We start from the raw sequence: 27,842 nt of genomic DNA, 5'->3' as shown, positions 1-27,842 counted from the left end.
GTGGGCGGCACGAGCGTACATCGAGCATACGCTCGCTGTACACTCAGTGGTCTGGGTTGTCCACTAAAGGCTATATATGGGATGCTAAAAATGTTGCTAAGGTCAAATTCAGTGCATCAACAATTAGATGAGGAGTTGATTGCGTCATTGTCGCCTGAGACATGTACCATGACCTAGATGAGGTCTACTGATCCCTTGATGACATCAGAACTAACTATTATATTAAAAATAACAGCTATAGTGAAAATAACAGCTATATTATAAATACCAGCAATATTATAAATACCAGCTATATTATAAATACCAGTTATATTATAAATGTCAGCTATATTATAAATACCAGCTATATTATAAATACCAGCTATATTATAACTACCAGCTATATTATAACTACCAGTTATATTATAAATACAAGCTATATTATAGATACCAGCTATATTATAAATACCAGTTATATTATAAATACCAGCTATATTATAAATATCAGCTATATTATAAATGTCAGCTATATTACAACTACAAATTCGAGCTAGTCGACCAATTTATGCAATACAGGCTATATATAAACTATATAACAAGGATTAGCTATATTTACTAGCTAAGTTATACTAACAAGACAGGCTATATTATAAATACACTACATTAACAATGCAAGAATGTTAAGATTAGAAAGTATATTAACGATATAACATATAAGATGTTTATAAATAACAAAAACAGCAAATATGTTGTTAAATATAGACAAAGACTAAATTGTTTTTTGTAAGTCAAGTTTTTAACATGTTAATCTAATTGGTATATAATGGTTACAGCCTTGTGACGAAAGGAAACAATCCCATCTACAATCAGCCATCGTCTACAAGGTCACACAGAGTATAACGTTTCATTTCGTTTAACAACAAGAGCATTGATGTCTACAGCTAACCAGGCTTATAATGATAGCAGGTAGCGACCTTTTGTCAACAAAAGAATTGATGTCTACAGCTAACCAGGTTTATAATGATAACAGGTAGCGACCTTTTGTCAACAAAAGAATTGATGTCTACAGCTAACCAGGTTTATAATGATAACAGGTAGCGACCTTTTGCAGTTTTGAGACCTTGCGATAGTAGCACTCTAGCTCACTTCTTAGACCCTTGTTCTCCTCCGATAGAATCTCCACCATCTTTGACGCACGAGCAGCAATCGCTGCAAAGTCTTGTTGCTCGTCAGCTGACTCTAGCTTCTGATCTCTAAAATAATAATACATAATGTAAAGTTTTGTTTTTATCTTTACTTCCATAATATGAAGAAATTAGGGTTACAAACAATAGACTTTATAATTAAATGCTAACATGCAAGGCATGCTAACAACATAGCGAGTAAAGCACATAATTTCAACAAATTAAGCTAAAAAATGTTCTTTGTCTCGACAAATGATCAACTCGGGGCATGCAAATAGATAATCATTCACGGTTCTTTAGCCTCAGGCCATGTCGACTTTATTATTTAAAAAACTAGACCATCCACTCATACTCTAGTTCAGCTCAGAAATATTGCAGTAAAACCAACAAGGCCTATTGCTCTTTTACAAATCGTATATTGTCCATTTTGCGTTATGCTGGTCCAAGCTGGTATCACTTCGTATCGAAAAATTAGAAGGGGTCAAAAACTATGTTTTAGAGTTATGCTACCCGATATGAACAGTAATGACCAGTGTCCAAATAGCCTTAGAGTTATGCTACCCGATATGAACAGTAATGACCAGTGTCCAAATAGCCTTAGAGTTATGCTACCCGATATGAACAGTAATGACCAGTGTCCAAATAGCCTTAGAGTTATGCTACCCGATATGAACAGTAATGACCAGTGTCCAAATAGCCTTAGAGTTATGCTACCCGATATGAACAGTAATGACCAGTGTCCAAATAGCCTTAGAGTTATGCTACCCGATATGAACAGTAATGACCAGTGTCCAAATAGCCTTAGAGTTATGCTACCCGATATGAACAGTAATGACCAGTGTCCAAATAGCCTTAGAGTTATGCTACCCGATATGAACAGTAATGACCAGTGTCCAAATAGCCTTAGAGTTATGCTACCCGATATGAACAGTAATGACCAGTGTCCAAATAGCCTTAGAGTTATGCTACCCGATATGAACAGTAATGACCAGTGTCCAAATAGCCTTAGAGTTATGCTACCCGATATGAACAGTAATGACCAGTGTCCAAATAGCCTTAGAGTTATGCTACCCGATATGAACAGTAATGACCAGTGTCCAAATAGCCTTAGAGTTATGCTACCCGATATGAACAGTAATGACCAGTGTCCAAATAGCCTTAGAGTTATGCTACCCGATATGAACAGTAATGACCAGTGTCCAAATAGCCTTAGAGTTATGCTACCCGATATGAACAGTAATGACCAGTGTCCAAATAGCCTTAGAGTTATGCTACCCGATATGAACAGTAATGACCAGTGTCCAAATAGCCTTAGAGTTATGCTACCCGATATGAACAGTAATGACCAGTGTCCAAATAGCCTTAGAGTTATGCTACCCGATATGAACAGTAATGACCAGTGTCCAAATAGCCTTAGAGTTATGCTACCCGATATGAACAGTAATGACCAGTGTCCAAATAGCCTTAGAGTTATGCTACCCGATATGAACAGTAATGACCAGTGTCCAAATAGCCTTAGAGTTATGCTACCCGATATGAACAGTAATGACCAGTGTCCAAATAGCCTTAGAGTTATGCTACCCGATATGAACAGTAATGACCAGTGTCCAAATAGCCTTAGAGTTATGCTACCCGATATGAACAGTAATGACCAGTGTCCAAATAGCCTTAGAGTTATGCTACCCGATATGAACAGTAATGACCAGTGTCCAAATAGCCTTAGAGTTATGCTACCCGATATGAACAGTAATGACCAGTGTCCAAATAGCCTTAGAGTTATGCTACCCGATATGAACAGTAATGACCAGTGTCCAAATAGCCTTAGAGTTATGCTACCCGATATGAACAGTAATGACCAGTGTCCAAATAGCCTTAATGCTGCGTTATTAGATATTTGCTGTCTAAAATACTCAGATTGCATCGCCAATCTTCCTGACCATCCATTACAGAGCCAGACACCAACACATCGCTAATCTTCCTGACCATCCATTACAGAGCCAGACACCAACATCTCGCCAATCTTCCTGACCATCCATTACAGAGCCAGACACCAACATCTCGCCAAGCCACACTATAGAATATTGTGATACAAAAAGAGCTTTTTCTTCCAGTACTCATAATTTTACTTCGCTATTCTCTATTTACGGTATTTGGTAATTCAAGGTATTCAAGGTCTAATTTACCATCGACTGGTGAAAATAAGGGGGTATTTCTCTCTATCCATTTATCTATTTATTACTAATGCAACAAAATTTGCAAATAACTCATCTCCTCTTCAGAGGCACATACAATACTTGTCTGTAATGAGTTCAACTCAAATTACTTAAACAGAGGAAGAGGAGTGAAACTCAAGAGTAGCAAAATTCCAAATCATTCTACATGTTACATCTAGTTAGTTGCTAGAGAGCAACAAATTACATGAAGATATTGCTAAAAGAAAAAAAACATTAAAAAATAGTTTTAAATACAGATCCCATTAACATGCTAATATGTAATGTGTAACTGTACACTGGGGTATAGAGTCTGAATTGTATAAAAATTATATTAATTCTGGTTAACTGCATTCTATATTATTATAAAAATACATGAGAAGAAAGAAAAAACTTTTTGAAATGCAAAAAACATGTTGGGGCAACGAATTACAACAAAGAAACTGCTAGCCTTGATACAACTGCAATTAAGGACACTCCCAAAACCTTTACTTAGAAGCTAACTAAAAGCAATTCCAATTAATGCATTAAAATATAGATTAATATAATATCGCAGGTGTTTGCTGCATGGCATCCTCTTCAGATAAAATGAGATTGAAGAGTGCTATGAGTTGGGTTCGAATTGACAACTTTCAGGTTTTAAGGACCGACAGACACTCTACCAACAGTGCTAGTGCTATTCACCCAAATCATTGATCTCATAGTTAGGTTTAGCTAACACGGAGCTATTCAGTGTTCATATGACTACAGTGAGCTAGCATTTAAATATGGTGCGACAGTCTGTCAAGTCGGTGCATTTCACAGAAATTATTGTGAGGCAGACAACTCGACTTTGATCAAGGTGATTTCCTTGTCAAGTAGTTATAATTGTTCGTTATGCTTGTGTACTTACACTGTGAAACCTCTATTTGAATGCCACCCTTTAATTGAACGCCACCTTTATTTGAGTGCCACTTTGACATTCTTTGATCTTTACGAACCCATAATAGAAAGCGATCAGTAGAAAAGAGTTCACAAATTGGTGCTAATAATGAATAGATTACATCAATAGCGAGGAATTCTTTCTTTGTGCTGTTCGTAACAAAGTCCTTTTTTAACTCCAGTGCTTTATGGTAGTGCTGGGCACGAGTAATTATTGGTCAACAGGTTTAGACCCGCCCCCTTCTGTTCGGGTTTTTCGAGTATCGGGTAGCTAGTAGTGCTAGGCTCAGGTATTTCTTTGCCTACGGGTTTTTCGGGTATCGGGTTTGTTGATATGGATTTTATGTTTAAATTCTCTAAACAGATATATCTTCAAATTTACAAAGCAATTATATTTCTTTCAATTTATTTATCATTTTTCACAGTTTTTATCGACGGACATTCGTACTCCCAGCGTTATCAGGTGGATTGTTAAACAGTCAAGATAGTCTGGGGCTACAGGGCATTTTCATGTCAACAGGTGGCAGAAGATAGGGTCTATGGTAGCTTAATACTTAAGCATGTTCTATGTACCTCTCTGACTTTTTGTAGATGGTGCTCCAAACCTCATAAAAAACTTTACATTATCGGCTTTTTCCATTAGTAAGGCTTGTTGGCTTAGTAAAACTTTGTTATAATGAATTATGTAATCCATAATAGCTAGCTGTGGTAATCAATTTAAACAGAGTTATTAAATTTTCCCTGCTACTACCAACGCTGATGGCTGTTTCTAACAAGGCGATAGCGGAAACAGACTAAGGACCTATGTGTTATCGGTGATAGCGAACACGCGCCGTATTAAAAAAGGCATAGATTTGTTTACGAAGCCGATTTGGCTAATTGCGCAAATAAAATTTGATGGAAGTATTTCTTCTCACCTTTTAATGACAAGTAATCGCTGCTTGACTACAATATTTCTAGTAGGTATAGTAAATAAGGTATGGTATGTTTTATTATATCTATTAAATTAAAGACTCGTTAAACCCCATTGTCATGCCTCCTTAGCAAAAATGACACAGAAATGCCCTGTGGTCCCAGACTAAGAGCGCAGGGTGCAATAGACCGCGTTTTTGTTAACACTACCCGATGGATCCGTGTACCAAAACCCGAACTTGAAAGTCAAAACCCGAACCCGAAGGACCGAAATACCCGAAATCTCTATTACCCGATACTCGAGAGAAGATAAACCCGCGAGTTCAACGAGTATTACTACCCGTGCCCAGCACTACTTTATGGTTTTTCGTAAAAACTTTGAAAGCAACACCATAGAAATAATTAATAACTGTATCAGGCTAATACAGTAGACCCTCGCCATACGATTTTAATTCGTTCCAGTGTTGGCATTGCAAGGCAAAGGTTTCGTATAGAGGAGTATAGAAACCCATAGTAAAAATCTAATGCAAACACCCCCTGGTAAAAATCATCAAAATTTCATATACGTACGGTACATATTAAAAATCAGCGACAAAATAATGTTGACCTTAGTAACTATAGTAACCAATAGTACCCTACAGTAACGTTAGTGTTTTAGATCTTGTATATTTATTATCTTATTTATTATTTTACATTTAACAGATTTATGCTGTTTCTATGATGCGGTTAACTTGCGGATTGGCTCAAATTTGCAAATCCTGCGCGTCATGGAAACATAGTGATGGGTGTACATAGACTTACAAGCATACAATACCTTGCTTGTACATTGTTATACATGATTACATAGTAACAGACTCACCTACTCACAGAGTGGCTATATGGCGGCAAAGGACCTTGGTTCGAGCTTGTAACGTGATTAGATGTTACGTTGGTAAGCTCTGGTTGACTAGAAGACTGGGACAGAGAACTGGGGTGGGGAGCAGTCATCCTGTCCAGCACCTCATAAGAGCGCCTCACATCAGCCCTATTTCCTGGGTATTCCGGAGGAGGAGGTAGAGATGAGTCCTCAACCTGCCAATTGTAAAAGGAATGCATCGCTCAATAATCCTAACAACTGCTAGAGGTAAAGGCTGGAGCAGAGCAGAGGCAGTGCAGAATGGTACAACTAAAGCATGTTTTCAAGCCATCATCCGTGAAACACTCTTGACATCGTGCTTAAAATATCTCCGTACCAGTTTCCGCCTGCAAAAGCCCGAGAATTTTTTTTAATTTACCGTTTATACTCCTGTATAAGTCAAGTTACTGAGAGATGATTTTAAGGTAAAATTTTGTGGGCCGACGTATACAACAATAATATTTATGGACATGTTCCTGCTGAGTAGAATGGAACATGAATATGAAAAAACACTGTTATTATAGATGTAAAATACATATCGCAGTATAAAGCCATAACAAACAATCAAAATAATGGTATTTCATCATATAAATGTTAAAGTTACTTAACAGCATTACTGGTATCAAATGTCAGTGGAAATACGACATATATTACCAGTAGTTTAAACAGCACTTTCACTTTCAACCATAACATGTCAGCCGCCATTGTTATGCTATACTGCCACCAGCAGGTTTTAAATTTAACAAGTTTGTTCGTTAGTTGTATTTCATTGAAAAAAGGATATAACAGTTGAGAATACAAGAAAAAAAGGTGCGATGAGGACCAACATTCGCAGTAGCATAGCTTGTAAGCACGTGTACATAAAATTAGTACATAAGTACATGTAATATATTTACAAAGACGTTGAGTTAAATTGTTTACTGTAAACTCAGAATATAGTCTAATGCATGTACATTTAATAAGACCTTGCGCTTTCAACAATAGCTTTTTGTTTGTTTGCTGGCCACGGTGTAGCAAACGGAAACAGGAAATGCTAAACTCGGGTTTTAGTGTTGTCATTGCACAAATACTACCGTAAGCGAGTCATCCGAAACCTTGTTTAAAACATGACGAAGAGCTCCATTTTTCGTATCGAGTAAAAAACTTCAAATTTTGAATGTTGTTTTAGTCCAGGTAGTAAAAATCGATTCAGATTCGATATTATCATTCCAGAATATTCTGGAATAACGGGGTCGACTTATACATGAGTAATACTTGAAATAATGTAATTTATGGTCTTGAAATACCTATTGATTTACACATGAGATCGGCGTATGTATGGGTATATACAGTAACTTACACATGAGATCGGCGTATGCATGGGTATATACAGTAACTATTAAAGAAATGTTTAGTTTGAATCGGCTATATTTTGAGCTGCTTCATATTAATATCGGAAAGTTCAGTTTTTATTTAAAATAGTTTTTTCTGCTGGTACAGTAAACATTTAATTTTAACACATACTTGTTGATAATCACTAAGTTAATCACAACAGATTGGCAACTAATAAAATCATTCACTGTTGAATCATATGGTAATTGCTGTTGATCACAGTAGTTAAATCGCTAATGAATTTGTTAATTGTTTCTCCAATGCGCTTTAGCCTCTTGCTGACTCCAAAGGAAGCGTAAAATAAATACTCAAGCACTCTAGAGAGCGAAGACAGTGATTACCATTTCATTACATAATAGGTAACAGACAAACTGGACAAGACGGTAATTAACTGGAGACAGCGTGATGCTCTAATTATAATCATCTCAGCTAAATTATGTCTGCATCACAGACAAACAAGTCGGCCTCTAACTCAGCCATATCTCCTTAGGAATTTTTGTTCGTCCAATTGTTCCACTAATATGTGAATTATTAGTAACTGTTGATATAGTAATTTTAAAAACACACAAATTGTATATATACCATAAATGTGTTTACCATGTCAGGTATCTAAAAGATGACCTTTGCTTCATACATTGTATATATTCATCACAATATACAATAAACGGCCTGAATTTGGCAGCGAGCCACAAATATGAAAACAAAATTTTTTAAACAGCTTGAGCCTGTTTAAAAAAGTTGCTAGCAATCTTTATTGTAAAATGAGACAGAACAGGGACTCAAAGGCAGCTAGCGACTTAACCGGTAAAATTTTAAGGGAACACACAACTCCGTCATGAATCTAACGGTGCTGAGGAATTCTCTACAGGCAGGTGTATGAGATGAGGAACACATGAGGATGTTGCGATTCTGATAGCATATTCCACGCAATTATAGGAGAAATACTGTAGTACTTGATTAGACTGGGATACGCCATGGTACATAATAATTAAGTCTAAAAGAGCCCATTGACAGTGGACAAGTGAAGGTGTGGTGAAACATCAGCGAAAGCCCAGCGATATTTATAAATAGTGTAACGTTTTGAGGTTAAGATAACCGAACACACGGCTTACGACTGCAATTGGTACATACTAAAAACGTTTGCGCGTCTTTGACAGAGTAATTCTATGTCAGTCATCTATGTCTAAAAGCAATATTTACAAAATAACTCAAAAGTTAATAGAGTAAACAAATGCTTATCATGTACTCGAGTCTACAAAAAATTATTTTTTTCGATTGTTTGTTTCAAGGGTACACATTGGGAACCTTAAAAGGCCCCTTAAGCACATAAAGATTTACAGAATAATCTCTAGAAAGCAACCTTCCTTTTCAATAGAATGTAAATCTATGTATGATGTTATATCTAGACATGTCTACATGACACCTACCCGCAACATCCTTAGGAATGGAGTGAGATGGAGAAGACTACACTCTTTTTCATGTTCATTAAACAATGACAAATTAAAAATAATTATCAAATTAATAACAAATATTGCTTCACCATTACAAAATAAACATAACTAAGGTTAATGCGTGAAACAAGAACTGAGAAAGAATTACAATGAGTACAAAAGTGGACAGCTCCTGAACTTTAGCAAGGTTGACTACCATATATACTTACACATAAGTCAAGTTTCTGGAATACGATTTAAAGGTAAAATTTTTGGGGCTGACTTATCCATGAGCAACATTTATGGTCATGTAGCAGCTGAGTTGAATAGAATGTGAATATGAACAGAAAAGCTGTTATTATACATGCAATATATACATCACGGTATGAAGCCTTAACAAACAGTCATAATATTGGTGCTTCCTCATATAAATGTTAAAGCTACTTAACAAAATTACAGAATCAAAAATCAGTAAAAATAAGGTATATATTATATTACCTGTAAACAAGTTTAAGATGGCACTTCCAATCATAACTTGGTAGCCCCCATTGTTGTGCTGCACTACTACAGCCAGTTTTAAACTTAACATGCAATATGTTAGGAAAAACATTAAACAACCTTACAACTGTAAATTCCGAATTAGGTCTAAGGCGCATTAATTTAAATAGACCTATAAATATTTAATATAAATATTTGTTTTTTGTTTGTTTTACTGGCCACAGAGTAGAAACAGGTGATTGAGAAAAAAAACAACATTCTTTGCGTAGGTCTTAATGTTCTCGTTTTAGCGTATAATCTTTGCACCAATAACACCCCATAAGTCATCCAAAAACCTTGTTTAAATGCTGCAATGATGAGCCAGAAGGACATCAATTCCTCGAAAGTTTACTAGCTATCTATTTCAACAATCAAGTACCGGCAGGCATAGTCGAGCAGGTGGCTGAAACTAGCAAGCATCTCCTAATGCATAGTAGACTACTTGAAGAGGTTGTTTAACATGCATATGATTCATACTTGTAATATAAACACAGCAGTTCTGGTGTTTCGCTAAAACCATAAAAAAGCCATTTGAAGGGATTCAGGTTGACATGCTTGTTATGACCTACATGTATGTAGGTTGACCAGCATGTCTTCACTTAATAAATATAATATACATGTACAATAAAATATGATAGAAACAATACAATATACATGAACCGTGGAGATGCAGAATGACGTTTGACCAAAACAAATGCGCAAGCTTTTAGACTACTCACATGATTGCAACATATGTGTTCTATCTAACAGGGTAATGGTTTGAGTTACAGAAGGCACTCACACCCTCTAATATCTACATGTACATTGATCATGTAGGATTCATAATGATGGCTATGATAGCATAATTCTCGCAGCACTAAAATATTAAAATAATGAAATATTTAAATAAATAATTAAACAAGGATACCAGAAAATTACAAAATAATTTCTAGAACAGCGAATTCGCTTATTTGGAGATAAATACAATGTATCAAAGTTATCTTTTCATTAAAACCAGTTTTAGGGAGAGCAGGCGACTCCTGCATTTGCCAGATTCAATTTTTTGCAGATGTACGGCTTTTAGGTGCAAAAATTGTCAACAAGCACTTGGAGAGCTAACCCATTACACCACAGTTTTTTTTGAGTTAAACTCTGGATATCCAACACTTAAAACTGAAATGTAGTAATGATGTAGGAATGAAAGTAGAAATGATATTTAATCACTAGATGTTGCTTTTAGTATGTTTTAGGTTTTATGTATATTCATCAATGGGGAACCATAAATCAGTCTCTAAAGACAAGATAACATATTTCAGCATGCTTATTGTATGTCTTATTTAATAAATGCAAAAAATACAGCTAATAGAAAAACTAAACCAAATCTCTTAATTGTTGGGAGTTTTTTGAAATTATATATAGTAAACTACTTGTTCCAAAGTTGATATTTTTTCTCAATTACTTATTTTTTGGCTGATTCAGAAGTGCAACAGCTGCACAAAGACTGATATAATATATAGTAAGCTGCAACAATAGCATAAGCAAAAGTGAATAGGATTAGTGAGAATAAAATGAGGGTTGTCCAACCATGGTAGACAAGACAACTTCCCAACAAACAAGCGCGTGACACCAGACGCCATGGATTAAGGTCAATATCTTGGAAGAGTTAACCAGTTTTATTTTATTTGCAGCGCTTGCATAAGAAGCCTTCAATAAACTTCAAAAGTAATAGTAGATGGGTTTCCAGTGAGTAAAGCGAATAGGATTAGTTATTCATTGGAGGTCATATAGTTCAGCAACTCCACCATGAACTCCTTTAGGATAATATAATAAAAGGAGCCCCATAACTCATAGCAAAAGTTTGAACAATGGGGAACTCCGAATAGTCAACCGTGGGAAGCAAAAGTTCTAATAGAGAGTACCGTCATTCCTTGAGATACGAGTGTCTCGACATATGACAAGAATACCGAGCAAATTTTTACCTTGAAATACAAAAATAATTTGAGATACGAGCATACAAAACGGTTCTCGATGCGGCCACTAGGTGGCCGAGTATGCGGGAGGTGGCTCATTAGAACAGCACCGCTTGGTCCTTCTTATCGGAACAGTTTGAGAAAGTTTTAAAAAGGTCGGCTAAAAGTGAAGGGTGAAAGTGAGGCAAAAAGAGCCAAACTGGAAGAAATGTAAAAAAGGTAAAACAAAATTAGAATTAAACTTTGTGTAATGTAGGGTTAATACTTATTTCTAAGTGTGTGTATAATATAGTAAGTTTATTTAAATTAAATTTAAAGTCCAAGTAATTTTACGTTGTGTCACAGAAGTGTAGCGCACCAAATGTGTTGCCATCAAGTGTCTCTCGCACCATCGTTAATCCCTATCGTAAGTCCTCACGCTCAAGCCGCACGGCTTGTGCTCAAAAATAGATGACTCACGAAAAAAAATTATCCTCCAACAAGCCGCGTATGTCCACAGACCGTGGCTAGTGACCGAGGTTTTGTCATCCTTGACCCCCTTCGGGAGCGAGAGTGTTAAGACGGGTTTCGCTATACCCTGTCCTCTTGAATAAGAAATCAGGCTACACCAGTAAAAGAAAATTTTTTGTTTACATCAATAAACAAAGAATTTTCTTTTACTTCCAAGCGGCTTGAGCGTGAGGACTTACGGTATTGTCTGCCTCAAAGAACTTTATACAATACTGAACATAATAATGTCCCATTTTATTTCAGATTTTAACAACTAAATAGGTATTTGTTATTTTTTTACAGTTAAAAACATGTTTTTTCCACCGCAATATCCTGTTTAATGTAGTTGTTTTCATTGTATGGTAACGAATCAATTCGTATTTAGTTATTTTATATAGGAAAATTTGATTTGAGATACGAATGAATTGACATACGAGCTTACTAATAAGCTTGTATCTCAAGGTATTGCTATAGCTGGTTTATCTTTTAGTCTCAAAAACTAGTATTGATGCTAATGCTAACTTAGCATGCAGGCAGTCATCAACATTATATTATTATATCGACAGCGCTCATAAGATTCTATACTAGGATGGCTCCCCCCCTTCCTCCCTCCCTCTCTCCCTCTCTTTCTCCCTCTCTCTCTCTCTCTCTCTCTCTAGTTGAAGATAAAAAGAAATTAACTGTTAGGAGCGACAGATCAACTAGATTTGAATCTTGACATCTTCAGTTGCTTTCCAACACACTTGTTATAAGTCTCACTATGAAGCCTGAGTCACACTCGAGTTAAATGACTTATTTCTAGTAAAACCATCTATATGGCATTTGTCCTAGCATTACATTATCTTGGTCACGAGTGATGAAACGGTGATTTTAACAGGCTATTACTTGGCATACAGCAATACAACAAAACTGTATGTGTATAGAGTGGATGCTCCTATAACGTAAACTTCCTTTTGTGTGAACTCCATTTAACATAAAGAACTCAAGTGTTAACATAAAAAGAACTAACATAAAAGCGTCAAGTCGGCGCAAGTTTCCAAATCCAACAAGAATAACTAGAGTCCTATAGCTAGTTTAAAAATATCGATTTTGCTCTTGTCGCACTTTGAAAAAAAAACCACGTATAGGGGTATCTCTATTATATATACCAGTACCCTGGCAGTCTGACCAGCGTCGTTAGAGATATTCAAGTGTCACAATAAGTAGCTACACAACTATGTAGAAATACCTAAGGGCAGTCAATTAGTGCAAGTGCTACAATGTTGGTCTACCGAGCTGAATATCACGTGTTGGAGTCTCATTGAAAGCATTCTTTTACTCTGACCTCTGACCCTAGCTTCGACAGACACCATTCTTATTATAGTAAAGATATACTTTTGTTTTACTTCATTTTATACATATAAAATCTTTTTTTTAAGCATAGACCCTGCTGTGCAGAAAAAATGATAATTGATGCAAATTTAATTTCAAGTTGTGCGCTCCCCCTAACATAACATAACATAACATAACCGTAATCATTGATGCTATGTAAATCAAGTGAAAGGGATAAGAACAAAGAGAAAATTTGCCGATACAAACCAATAATACCTTGAGTTTAGTTTTTCCTTGTTATGGGCCAAAGGGGTGAGTTTGGAAGATCTTGGAGCGGATTAGGTAATTTTCCGTACTTTTCGGACTATAAACCGCACCCCTATATAAGCCGCATCTGCTTTATTTTCCCAAAAAACGATAATAAAACAATACATAGGCCGCACCTTTGTATAGGCCGCAGAACTCAGGACGATGCTTTTTAACGCGGCTGCTACTTTGTGTTTAAAACGGAATAGTGTCTAACGGCACTGATCCGTATTAACTGACGCTTTTTAACCTAGTGCCTAACGGAACAGTACCGTTAGGCATTGTTTCGTATTTTCTTTCGCCGCTAGAGACGCACTAACCGGAGATTGTGGTTAATGCGCCCTAGCGGTCAAAGAAAGAACCACAGAATAACCGCACCCTTATATAAGCTGCATGGCTTAGCTCATTAGAAAAAAGTAGCAGCTAATAGTTCGAAAGGTATGGTACACGTATTTTATTGTTCATAAATAAAATCGCTATAACATAAATGTTCTCAGAACGGATTATTTATGGTTTAGGGTAGTCTACTGCAGGTATTCACTTTTCAAGAAATAACAAGCAAATTAATAAACTTGTATTCTGCAAGATTGGGGTATAAGTGCATTAAAAGTTGATTGGGGTATAAGTGCACTAAAAGTTGATTGGGATATAAGTGCACTAAAATTTGATTGGGATATAAGTGCACTAAAAGTTGATTGGGATATAAGTGCACTAAAAGTTGATTGGGATATAATTGCACTAAGAGTTGATTGGGATATAAGAGCATTAAAAGTTGATTGGGATATAAGTGCATTAAAAGTTGATTGGGGTATAAGTGCACTAAGAGTTGATTGGGATATAAGAGCATTAAAAGTTGATTGGGATATAAGTGCATTAAAAGTTGATTGGGGTATAAGTGCACTAAAAGTTGATTGGGATATAATTGCACTAAGAGTTGATTGGGATATAAGTGCATTAAAAGTTGATTGGGATATAAGTGCATTAAAAGTTGATTGGGGTATAAGTGCATTAAAAGTTGATTGGGATATAAGTGCACTAAACTACAAACTACAAAACGTTTTTTTCACAATTTAATCCAACTTACTATGTAGCCGTCATTAGCAATAGATGTTTCAGCACAGATACATCTATTAAATTTGTTTGCCCTGCAACAGCTCGATAGATGCGCGCTAGTTCTCTACTAATACTGAGGACTCCATAGCAGGGTGGTCAATATAGCTGCAACACTTGTTTAATTGAAACTTTTTTCACAGACAACTAAATGAAAATACCCAAATTTAATTAAAAATTCTACAGAAGAATTACAGAAGAATGAGTAATTACCTGTGGGTAAGGGGAAAGCATGTTGCCATTTCGGTGTGGAATATTGCCTGAACAATGAATCACAGGACTGGCTGTGGTTACTTTTCCACTTGGAGTGATGGCTCCATACAGCGGAGGGGAGCGATACTGTGGGGCTGACAGAGCGTAAGGTACAGAATCTACAATAAAGATACTGGAATGACCCTTAAGAAGAATAACACTGGCAAATACATCGGTATTTTAACAGACAGCTTAGATAGAGCGGATAAAGGTACAAAGTCTGTTTGTTGTTTGGCTACAACAACCTTGTACTATTTTCAGAAGACAAGATAAGCTATCACCAAATATAGCAAGATATAAGACGATAACAGGGTAAACAACTAAGAATAGCACTAGGTCATCTTACAGCCAGAGATCACATAAACAATAGATCACAAGTACTCCCAGTCCAGTGTCAACATGTGCAAAGGAGAGACTACTCCAATGTCATTAAGTGCAAAGGAAAGACTACTCCAGAGTAAATAAATGTTAAAGCACATAAATTACATAATTTTTTTATTGTACATTTCAATACATCTGAGTCTTGGCTTTCGAATGAGCAATTGTTTGCCATGATGAGACAGACATTGGTTAGTGTTTATAGGACTTCCCCAGAGCTCTACCGCGAAAAAAGTTTACTGGTAGTCTCGAAAATTGTGACGTCACAATTCTCATATTCGTTGTTGTGTGCTCTTATGGCTTATTTATCAACTACGAAAGTGACGATAATGACGCTAGTGGCAGGCGAAGGTAGGACAACTCCAGAGAACAAATGAAGATGACAAAGGAATCAGTTTTATTAGTTCTCCATGTACATATTATTTCTATGATAAGTACCTCAGACTCCAAGAACCATACTATATTTTTCCGATGATATTATGCACTAGCTCTTTATTTTTAATGCGATGTTAGGGTGACGACTGAGACTAATTAATTTCAAGCATTGTGTGATCTCGCGAAAGTGCGATTGACATTTAGTCCTAGGGCCACGCAACCGCAGGTCATAATTTAATCGATGTGATTTCATTACCTTTATCAACGACAGTACCATTTATTGAAGCATAATTAATTAACCCAGAACATGTGTTTGTATTGGTCAGGCGTTAGCACGATCTCGGGCATTGTTGATTATCTAGAATCTTAGTTTATTATTAGCGCTCTCCGGGTTTAACAGCACCGATTGTCACAGAAAAACGCAGCCTCAATGGCAGCGAAAGAGATTGACGACCTAAGGCTAAATGAGAATTATGACGCCACATTTTGAGTACCTGAACCAAGTGTTTTCTTTCTGCAGGACGTACTTTTGACACCCCGTTTTTCATAGTTCTATTATTCTTTGTGTATTGAATATAGGCTCATTCGAACGCCAAGACTCTGATGAATTGAAATATATAATAAAAAAATTATGTAATTTATGTGTTTTAAGGAAAGACCAATGTAGTAACGCAAGTAGTTATACTAGGTCTGTTTGAAGAGCAGACTTTGATTCAATCCGGATATTTTTTTATTTTTGTGGATCGTTGACGTCTGATTATCGGAATTAATTTTGTTCCCGCAGATATCTTAGACATTTCCTTGTGATTAATATATTACATTTTTTGCTTCATGAATGAGTTTCAGAAAAATCACAAATTCAACTGGATTCATGATAAACTTCTTGAATAAAACATGTAGGACATGAACAGTTCTGAAAGTCAGCATAATAATGTGACGGAGGGAAAAAACCTTTGCGCTTGGCTACGTTAGATCACCAGGCTAAGTTAGTTGCGTTGACAGAAAATGTTATAGCACTCCTCTCCTGACGGTTATCAGCTTGTGTGCAGTTTATCACTAAATACTTCATTTATCAAGTTTGTAATATTCCTTCTTATTAGTATTATTCATGTCATATAGCACCAAGTTTTCTTTGTAATTTTTAAAGTATCCCTAACTTGGCACTATCCATATATTACTATGCAGAGCTGTTGTTAGTCTTGTTGTCAATTGACGAGTGGTTTGTGAAGCAGGTACGGTGAAGCAATCCTCGACTCCCCACGTTAATTTGGCACAAGAAATTTTCTTGTGCCAAATTATCAGTTTTTTTCAGAAATCGTTCCAGCGCCCAAAAAATTTAATGACAAACACTATTTTGAATTAAATTGAATTTAAAAACTAAATTATATGTAAAAAACTAAATTAATAAAGTTAACTATCAACTAGCAGGTTTTGATTGTTACTTTGCCGTTATGTCAAAAGCAAACAAACGATAGCATGGCCTTGTTGACGCAGGAGATGGATGAGTAAGTGATGGTGGTAACAGACACAAGGTTAGTCTAAGTTAGCGATGTGAACCTTAAATTAACTTATTTATATTTTGCCGGTTCTACTTGTGATGATATTTCTATCTCATCTTTAATTACCATGGTTACCATAGGCAATCCTTTCAATTTTCACTCATTTCAGACTTGTTTTTTTACATCACTCTCTTTCTTGCAATAACTACAAGAGGACTTCATAGATTTTTAAAGACTTGATCCAAAGATCTTTGCTCATGTTCTTCTATAACTTCTTGCTTTCATTCTAAAGAAGGAATTGCCTTCTTCCTATTTTCACAAGTCCTACTATCGCTAGCACTAGCCTTCTGTGATCTAGGATTTTAAAGCTAAAGAAGGAGTGCAAGGAGTAGGATTTGAGTAGAACGGAACCAAACGATGTGAAGGAGAGTTGCATACATACGTACTGATTCATTAGGATGTGAAGTTAAATACTCACTCATTTTCCAAAAATGATTCGTATATTAGAATGACAGTATGTCAATGTTTACTACAATTAAGCATTTTTGTAAAGACGTGAAAATAAAAACTGGCAGGTGGCTGCTACATGGCAGGCATGACTCCCGGAGAACGAAAGAAAATTTTTGACAAAATAATAAATATAATTACCGAGCAAACTCAATGATGCTGACTGACTGTTCAGGAATGTTTCAAACAATCGCTAATTTGGAAAAGAATAATCATGGAATCGCTGACAAGTTGGCAAAAACTAATTTTTTTATAAAACAAACTATAAAAGCAGGTTTTGAATAATTCATTACCCATGATGGTTCGGTCTTTCCCCTTTACAAAGTAAACCAATAAATGGTTACGATTATTAGCGCTTCAGTTAGAGTAATTGAATGAAAGTTTGAGAGTCGTCTTCCCTTAATTACCCTACGAGACTCAATCTGGTACACGATGTGATCCCAAATGTTTTGCGCAGAAATGCTCTAATCTTTTTAGTTAGTTTACAGACAAACAATACATTCTACAGATAAAAAGACACAAACACTAACCGGACTGATTTGTTGAAGAGTCAAGACTGCGGCTCTGCAGGGGCTTGACATTATGACGTATGTATTGACTAGACGGGACAGGCACAGAGTTGGACTGAGGTTTATGCCTTATGGAGGGCTGCTTCCCTTCCCTCCCATTCTGTTGCCTGCAGCCATAAGTTGTTAGTTAAATAATTCAACTTAGAGAGAAGACAACTACAGCACTTCAATAAAACTGCTAAAGAAATAGTGATGCAAAGTGCGCTATTAAATTTAGTGTTTGGAAGAAGAGATATTTAAAAAAGGAGGTTTCTAATGTTTCAGGTAATTTATGTCAAAATTAAACAAATATTTAAAATAGCTGTAATTGTTTAAAACAGACTAAAAATATGCGAATGTAATATTTATGGTTGAATGTTGATATGTGATGCTCATTGTAATACCAGACTGGCAGAATAATCTGTGTGTCGCTAGACAGTACAAGAAATAAAACGAAGATTAAAAAGCGTTACATTTGCAGCGTGAATCAACATAGGTTAAGCACAGTGGTGCACTGCTAATAATGTTGGCTCACAAAAAGATGAAGTTGGTAACCAATACAAGCGTTTATAGAAAAAAGTTCTTTGTTTATTTTATATATTGCCGGACAAAATAGAAAAGGCACACAATCAGCAATACAGTAGACGCTCCTAACGTAAATTCCAGATAACGTAAAAAATTCATGGGAAGTTTTTGCTTCGAACTACATAAAAAAATTCTATATAACGAAATTTATGTCAAGTCGGGCGAGTTTTCGAATTCGGTTTGAATGTTAATCTATCTCGCTTATCTACATGTATATCTATTATATATATAATTTCCATGACATTCAAATTCGTCGTGATAAATCAGCAGATGTGTCGACAAAACAGAATAGATAGCTGCACAATTGTTCATAAATACCTAAACCTGATCGATTGGTGCAGGTGTTACAGTGTCGGTCTACCAATCTGTATGTCATGAGTTGGAGTATCGTCAAAAGATGTTTTTCATCCTAACTTTGACCCTTCGATACAGATAGACGATGAACAGATAGTGCCTCTTCTTCATAGCAAAAATATTTTTTGTTCTGTTTTATTGTGGGAGTATAAAGTATTTGTTACTAGTTTTACTTGGCAGAATAGATTTTGTTGCTTAGATGTAAAAAATAAAAAACTTGTTATAAATGAATGTGGAAGATGTGCGCTCTCCATCAACTTATTGTAAAATTGCCGCAACCATAGACTATAAAACCAGCGAAATTGATCATAAGGGGAAAAGTTGTCGATGCAAACCAATAATACTGCAGTTACGGTACAACCTACAAATTAAAAAGTTAGGTATAGTTTTTCCTTTTTGTATGACCAAAGGAAAGAGTTTAGAAAGATCTTAGAATGGATCAGGGAATTGACATACGTGTGTTTTACTGTACTTATAATGTAAAATCCCTCCAATGTAAACATTCCTGAAATGGATGATTTATGTTGCGGGAGAGCCTACTGTACATGGTTTTCATCTTTGGAATTGAATAATTTTCAAATTCTTACAGATAGGTCCTTAAAACTATATATATTTCGATTCCTTATACTGTTAATAATCTAGTGAGTTTAATTTTGCCATTTTTTAGTCAAGTTAAAAATCATTTAAGAGAGCATATTACCAGTTGAAACATTTTTAACAAAAATCTTATGTAATCGGAACTCCTTAGTATTCCTTTTTAGGAGGTTAAAACAGCTCTTTGTAATATGGTGGCCCTGAAAGCAGCCATCAGTGTATAAGGTAATCACTTTTAGTAATTGGTGAGCTAATTAATCCATCAGCAAGTGACTTTTGGCAATCTTCTTAAAATTTGAGTTACACTGAAAATTGCTAACCAAATGGAAAGGAAATTAAAATTTTTCTTTGAAGCTAGACGTAGATGAGTTGGATTCTTCTAGAGTCTAAGCATTCTATTGGTATATAAATATCCATAGTATCCAGATGAGAGCCAACAATTATGTCGAGATAAGAAACTAGGTCTGAAATAGCTATTAAACAACTGAGTTCCAACTACTTTGTTTGGCACTGTACACCTGCTGCCGACATTTTGGTGATAAAATCAGAAAATATTATTACCAAGTGAATGACTTCTAATAGACCAGTGGGCTACTTCTAGTAGACCAATGGGTAGACTTGTACGATTTGTTAAACAGAGTTTTATGGAGTGATAACAATTTATACACTTGGGGCCTACATTCTGAAAGAGGCAAACAGTATACTTACTAACTTACTAACTATACGTACTAAGAAATGATTAGAGATGAGAATCTGAAAAGCTGGAGAAAAGCAAACGTATTTACAAAGCCGAAAGTGGAATGAGAATTGCCTGATAACACTGTAAGTGCTACATTTAGAAAAGGTTTGGTATTGGTGAAACACTTCAACAGGTACTTCACACATATCTGCACTAGTGAAGCGCATCAAATGAAATGGTCAGAGCTGTCTATCATCTAGCCTCAAAGTGTGTTGAATGAGTTGGGGTGGTTTGGTATGTTCAAACAATAGAATATACCTTGCTCTGTCACGTCAGACAACCCATAACCAATTACTATATCTACATTAACTATTCGAAAGCAAAACAACTTAAAAAATGTTTCCCCCCAAATGTTCCCAGATCACACAGTGATCATGTGAGCCCCAGGAACACTAGTTGGCCGCTACATTTGACAAAAGCTAAGCGGTGCCCATTATTGACCTTTAGTGCATAAAGAAGTTTCTTGATGGTGAGATTTCAGTTTTTGTATGTAATCTTAATCACAAGAATTTCAAGTTGAAGCAAATAATAATAATAATAACGACACTCCCTTTATAAGACAGGACAAAGCTACGGCCATTAACCTGCAGTGCCTAATCTGCTCTAGGAACTGCCATATAAAGTTGTCTGTAATGGCGCCAGTACCAAAGATCGGCTAGGTGGCACAGTCCTAAGCATACTTTATAACCATGGTAAATGTATCTATGCCTCCTTGCATTTGATGTCTTACTGTACTCAATAACTTAAAACACTCCGTTTTATAGGCTATTATTGAACGCTACACAGCATAGCTAATCCCTGATCATAAACAGACATCCAATCAAAGAAATAAGTGAGTCAAGCATAAAAACAGTAGATTAGTCACAACGAGGTGTGGCTAAAACTTTTGTACTATGACCTAGAGACCAGTTACTCCCGAAACCTTTAACATAATGGTGTCTATGGTACAGCTTTATGAGAATTTGTCACTTCAAACTGGATTTATAAATAAAAGCCTACAGAAGCACCATAACCTCTAAATTCCGAAGGTTCAAAGCTTTGAACTAGCTAAAAAATGAATAAAATTTGGCAGCTAGTATTCTATATTTTAACTTTTAAATTTTTGACCACAAAGCGGAGCATAATGCCTCATTGACCAGACGACTTTTTCGTGAACAAACAGACATATGACTGAATCCAATTAATCACATGTAGAAAGAATACTACATATGAAACCACTAGCGTCGCTCTTTCACACATGTCGTACCAAAGGAACCGCAAACCCGTATGTAGGTATGTGCTGGAAACGTGAAAAGATGAATAGATATTAGCCCGAGTGCTGGTGAGTAAATAATATGCTGCTAGAGTGAACAGAGCTAATCAAGCTCGAGTGTTTAACATGATCTAACACCAGAGAGTAACAATTTTTATCTGTATGACTAGTATGCAGTGGAGTGAAAAGATAATAGGCAGTAAATCACGAGTGCCAAGCCCAACAATAATATTAGCTACGCAGAATAGCAGACGTTTACCGCAGCATCTCACCTTACCTTCACTGGATCAATATAAAAAAGGAAAGAACAATACTTGAGGTATTACCTGACTATCAAGTACCTAACCATGTCAGCTGATAAAAACTTCTCTAAACCTTACAGAAATGAAGAGCTGCACGAATTTGGTAGTTCATGTGAGTATTTGAGGTGCTGTCACTATGAGGTTGTATAACGACGTTTGATTGGACGAGAATTGGCAGTTGTATACAGTTACCTTATCAGAAATAGACATGCCGTTGAAAATAATCTTGATTGTTTACAAACCAATACACACATTCTTCAAATTTTTGCACAAGTTATCAACAGCATGGTGACGCCTAGATTCATCTCTAAGGCTAAAGATGCCACTAAGGCTAAAGCATCACTAACTATCACGCGCATGCAGATTTATGTGAAATGTCCAATTGCCGATACTGTGCAAATCTAGGACCTTGCATAGTGACGATTACAGCATGTTGCGCAATGAGGCAAGCTTGACCTAGCATGCTGTGTTCATTACCTCAGCTAATTGCACTGACACGCATTCTTAACCTCAGTTCCAGCAAGTTCCAAATATCATTTACTGTTGTACCCGGTAATAGCCCTAATCTTTGTCTGAAGAACATAGTCTAGAGAAATATTTCTGAAATCAAGCTGATTGTAACGCCATCTGAGGAATGTCAGAAAGATCAAAAACATGAAGATGAGACGAGGCAGCGAGCAGTAGGCTGCAGGTTCACTGGGAGAGAAATGATTTAGACAGCGAAAAATTCGATCGCTTGCTGTTGACATTGACAACAAGATCATGAACGACATCCAACAAATGTTGCAGACATCAAAAGATAATATATATTATAAATTTATATTTATTATTATAATCTTTACTATAATAAGAGCATGTTCGACCATCCGTTTGAAAGACGTCAGCATTAGAAAAATAGATTGCCTCGCATAGGAATCAAACCCAGGGTATTGGTTTCAAAAGCAAGCGCTATACCTCTACACCACTCATCACCTCACCACTTCACTAGATAATCATGAACATATGCCTACTGATTACTAATGACAATCTTTCACAGTGCAGTCAACTGGCAAGCGTACTAGCATATATAATATACACAATTATACCATAAATATAATATATATATTATGCTCGACCAAAAATATTTCTAGAAATGTTTTGCTACTTTGAAAGATATTCTTGCCACATTTGGGGTGCACGGCTGGTGATTGCCCTTGCCTCTAATAAGGAGGTCTCGTGTAACGTGCAAGCGCTTCCACGCATGTAATTACACCATCATATGACTGACTACTACATTTAATGATGAAATGTATTCTTAAATTGGGTGTGGCATTAGAAAGTAACTTAGTATGAAAGCGCTAGTGACACAATATATAGCAGCTCAGAAACTAGCAAATAGCTAATACCACGAGGCACCTTGTTTCACCTGGTGAGTGAGTTCCGTTGAAATATTAGGCAAAAATACACTTATCTACATAAAATATCAGTTAAAACAACAAAAACTATTTTTGAACTACATGTATACTCCAAAAGTTTAATCTATATGTACAATTCTCAGTGTTTGTCTGTATTCTGTCTGTCCATTTGTCCGCTTATAGCACTAAAGTTTTAGGAATTAAAAACCTGCTGCAGACTGGTTTAAACATAGTACACAGAAATAAACACACACCTACATTTAAAAGTTACAATGATAAATGTATACGCTGATTAAAAACAAATTTTCTGTGCAAAAGCTTTTTTGATTACCCATGCAACGCCAGGCATTCACCTAGTATTATTACAAGTGTCGAATATATGTGAAACAATTTATGCCCAAATGTAAATGAGGGACCTTAAGGCTGATCTAGCTGGCAACATATTAACATGGCAGACTGACCTTAGCAGCTGGTTACCGTTCGAGTTTTGGACTTTTGGAAAAACCTCTTGCAATCGAGACTCCTCCCCCTGTGGTTCTTCTCTTGGAGTTAGCTTCTCATCACCATCACCATTGAGATTCTTTGAGCCTGTGGGTTCAATAGTTCATATAATCATTGTATAAAGACACACAGACCGGCTACATTTAAACACTGCATCTCTGCAATTAAAACAGTTCTAGTCCGCTTAAGAATTTGTCCTAATTACAGTGGAGATTGTTCCAACCATGTTCAGATAAAACAACCTATTAAAAGTTGTGCTTAAGGACAACAACAATGGCGGCGATGTAATTTACTTGCTAGTGAATAGCATTGAAAAAATACCAATGGTTGTAGGAAGCTGGGACGTTCCAGTTATTGGACGACTGTATGGAGCAGACGCCTCCAGGTTACGCTGCCCAGGCAAAGAATTGGTTGATTGCATTCCTATGCCTCATACAGGCAGCCATCTAATAGTGTGACATAAGCGTAGACCACTGCTGCAGAACTGCAATAATGCTAGAAAATTTCATTTTCATCTAACAGCTCCAGCAATCTGATCTATGCAACCCTGTTGAGAATATTCTATTTTGTCAAGCTTACCAAAAATTGGTAAGCTTCACAGAGCCTAAAATGGTACTAAAGCTTTATGTAAGCATGTGTACCGGCTAGTAGGCCTGCAGTAGTAAAATTTACGTAGCGCACAAAATTCTTCAGTCATTTGATTATATAATTAACTTTTTATGCTGTAAAAAATCGTATTCTACGTTTGTCATTGTAATCTTCTTTTATCACGCCCAAAAAGGAACATTAACACATCGATGCTTATTAAGCAAACAAGAAAGCTTACATGAGAAGAACAGCCAGGCAAAAGCGTTGACATGAATGAACAGGAGCTTCAAATTTCTATAAATCCACATTTTAATTGAGTAATTATACGTCGAACGCATACTTCAGCGCAAGGAAAAAAAGACAACGTTACATTACAATGTCACATATTTATTACACTACCAATGCCGGTTTGTAAGCACTAATGCATAGTGGTTGTGCAAGTGCAAAATATGGCCATGACAAAGAAAACACTAAACTGTGTGGTGACTAGTTCAGTAATCGGCGTTATAGTTTGCCATGAATTGAATAGACTACAGTTATCTAAAAGCATACGTACGTCATATTCTATGTTTGCTATAGGGCATATTTTGTGTCTTCACAAGCCATCAGTAAGTGAACTACAAAAAGCACACTAGAAGGTTAATCGAACATTGCTAAATACTACCAAGTAGTACGACAAAAATCAAAATAAACTACCTGTGGTTCGCGAGTTGAACATCGAGCGCAAGCTTAGGCCTATGTCCAGCACGCTCTATGTTTTGCACGGCCTCACATACGGTTCCACTTTTACGCAACAGCGGACATCACACAAAAAGAAAGACAACTTCAACAATAACTGCAGCGAATGTGAGATAAATAGAAACTGTCGCTATAAAGGCACGCCGTCATAAAGAACACAAGTCGCTCTTCTACACTAAAATGCAAGGACGCGAAAAATCAATAGTAATAATTAGGGCAAACTTTTGTCAATAAAGTCAATTTTTTTTACATGTTTGGATCACTTTAAAACACAAAAATACCACATATGAGCACCCTAGGTACATTAATAGCCAGGTTATAAGGTCAATAAATTGTCAATTTTGATCTTTTAGGTCAATTTTTATATTTTTGAGTCAATTTCCACTCTTTATGCATACTAGAAATTCCGAATTTCCCCTTACTAAGGTATTTGGGTATTTCCCTTTCCAAATGGAAATTTGGTGAGTTTTCTCCTCTTGCTTTATTCGTTATGTATAGGATGAGTCAGCATGGCATGATGAAGTCTGCTTAAGCCACTTGTTGATATTTATAGCATGCGCTGCCCAATTATATGACTAGTATGCAATCAGTTTTACACTAGCAAAGATGCCAAAAGCTAAGCAATCAGCTCATGGGAAGATAGGTTCTTCAGATTATAAAGGAGTTTCCTACCGAGTTCACCAAGACACCAGGCAATGAACTGTATCGTAAACTTTGCAGTTGTGTGGTTAAGTCTCCTAAACGATTTTTTGTGGAAAGCCATCAGATAACTTCCATGCGCAAGAAACCAGTGGAACAGCCAAACCATTAAACGCAAAAGTTCTTACCAGCAGCATGCAATGCATCCAATATGTAGCTACATGTATTAATGTTATGTTTTCAAACTACGCTTGGACACCTCGATTTGTTAATTAAGTAGAAAACTATGTATTTTAAATTTAAAATCAATAAAGTCAATTTCTCAAATCAATAAGGTCAATTTTTCTGATTTTGAGGTCAATAAAAAGTTTGCCCTAGTAATAATATACAAAATATTAGAAAGGTTCTAGCAATCTGAAAACAGTAAAACGAGTAAGAAAAAAGATTGTTCAAAATTTCACTTTGACCTGGGCAGCATACAGATACAAAAGATAAACACCCGAACAGCTATGCACGATAAAGCTGTTTGCTGAGAAACTTATGAACCCTCCCAAACATAAGACACATCTGAATGATCTGATGTCGAACATGAGCAAAGCTTTTAACAGATTAGAGAGAAATACAGTCGTGGGAGATCGCAAACCAATCCTTAATCTAGATGAGCTCCATTTAGTGAAGGTTTTGATTTAGGATGTTACAGGTAGAATAGTAGTGAAGCTCAAGGATAAGGTAGGAGTATAGTTCAAAACAAACATACCGTACAGGCACCCCGAGGTGACTGCCTATCATCCATACTGTTAACCCTATAACTGGTAAGAGTAATGGAACATTGAGCCAGGATACAAAGTGGAAATTAACAAATACCAACACAAATCAGAGATCAATGCTACGCAAAGTTAAATAAGACAAGTCTGGAACAAAAGCAATGGGCATTTAATGTTTATGTAGCAAGCATATTTTTCTACAACAGCGAAACATAGACAATCAGCAAGATGGAATCAGAGATGGAACAGCAGAGATGACTCAAGCATCAAAAACATTGAACACATAGTCCTTGTTTTAATGTTAGAGCGCTGAGGTAGATGCGAAGTTAATTTGAAAGACCTGAAACAAGATATTCAACTGCAGCGACTAAAATGAAAAATGTTTGACTTGAAGGTTATGGGGAATGGGTCTAGTTGCAAATGACCCAACAGGTTATCCCAGCTCCGGGTAGCATAAGTGTAATATCAATTATAAACCAAAACTAGAAGTTTTCACAGGCATGTGGGAGAAAGAACTAAAATGACAAACATGCTAAAAGCATTAAACAGTATTCCCCTAACCAAAAGCTATCTCTGGCACTATTGCTATAATGAGAAACTGGTAAACAATGGCAGCCCTTCTTTCCACAACAAATAGTGCTTTCACCAGGCTATAATCTTGTCTGGTTCTAGTAAAAACATTATTATCCTTGCTATCATTATGCTATCTAGTAAAAACATTATTATAATTGTTATCATTATGATACATTAAACCACTTGTACATATTGCTTGATCTGAATGTAGTCATAATGAGAAGTTGTCAAGTATAAAGTAATAAGTATAAGTATAAAGATGCACAAGTATAAAGTAATAAGTATAAGTATAAAGATGCACAAGTATAAAGTAATAAGTATAAGTATAAAGATGCACAAGTATAAAGTAATAAGTATAAGTATAAAGATGCACAAGTATAAAGTAATAAGTATAAGTATAAAGATGCACAAGTATAAAGTAATAAGTATAAGTATAAAGATGCACAAGTATAAAGTAATAAGTATAAGTATAAAGATGCACAAGTATAAAGTAATAAGTATAAGTATAAAGATGCACAAGTATAAAGTAATAAGTATAAGTATAAAGATGCACAAGTATAAAGTAATAAGTATAAGTATAAAGATGCACAAGTATAAAGAAATAAGTATAAGTATAAAGATGCACAAGTATAAAGTAATAAGTATAAGTATAAAGA

At 35.9% G+C, this 27,842-nt stretch overlaps 1 protein-coding gene across 2 annotated transcripts in view; it reads right to left on the bottom strand.

Moving 5' to 3' along the window:
- The window catches only part of LOC137405721 (angiomotin-like), a 65,126-nt gene extending 39,924 nt beyond the window's left edge, over nucleotides 1-25,202 (bottom strand). Inside the window, exons 1-8 of one of the 2 annotated variants that reach the window (XM_068092083.1) lie at nucleotides 25,169-25,202; nucleotides 25,029-25,089; nucleotides 24,206-24,368; nucleotides 23,845-23,971; nucleotides 18,146-18,291; nucleotides 14,818-14,975; nucleotides 6,066-6,277; nucleotides 1,082-1,232 (exon numbers count right to left, since the gene is read on the bottom strand). In XM_068092083.1, the coding sequence (XP_067948184.1) occupies nucleotides 1,082-1,232; nucleotides 6,066-6,277; nucleotides 14,818-14,975; nucleotides 18,146-18,291; nucleotides 23,845-23,971; nucleotides 24,206-24,305 (894 nt within the window). In that variant the 5' untranslated portion in view covers nucleotides 24,306-24,368; nucleotides 25,029-25,089; nucleotides 25,169-25,202. The remainder of the gene's footprint in view (nucleotides 1-1,081; nucleotides 1,233-6,065; nucleotides 6,278-14,817; nucleotides 14,976-18,145; nucleotides 18,292-23,844; nucleotides 23,972-24,205; nucleotides 24,369-25,028; nucleotides 25,090-25,168) is intronic. The other variant, XM_068092085.1, reaches the window with a different exon arrangement.
- Between the last annotated feature and the right edge of the window lie 2,640 nt (nucleotides 25,203-27,842).

This window comes from Watersipora subatra, chromosome 10 (assembly GCF_963576615.1).
Source record: "Watersipora subatra chromosome 10, tzWatSuba1.1, whole genome shotgun sequence".
Taxonomy (NCBI): Eukaryota; Metazoa; Bryozoa; class Gymnolaemata; order Cheilostomatida; family Watersiporidae; genus Watersipora; species Watersipora subatra.
This window is presented reverse-complemented; position numbering and strand designations above follow the sequence as displayed.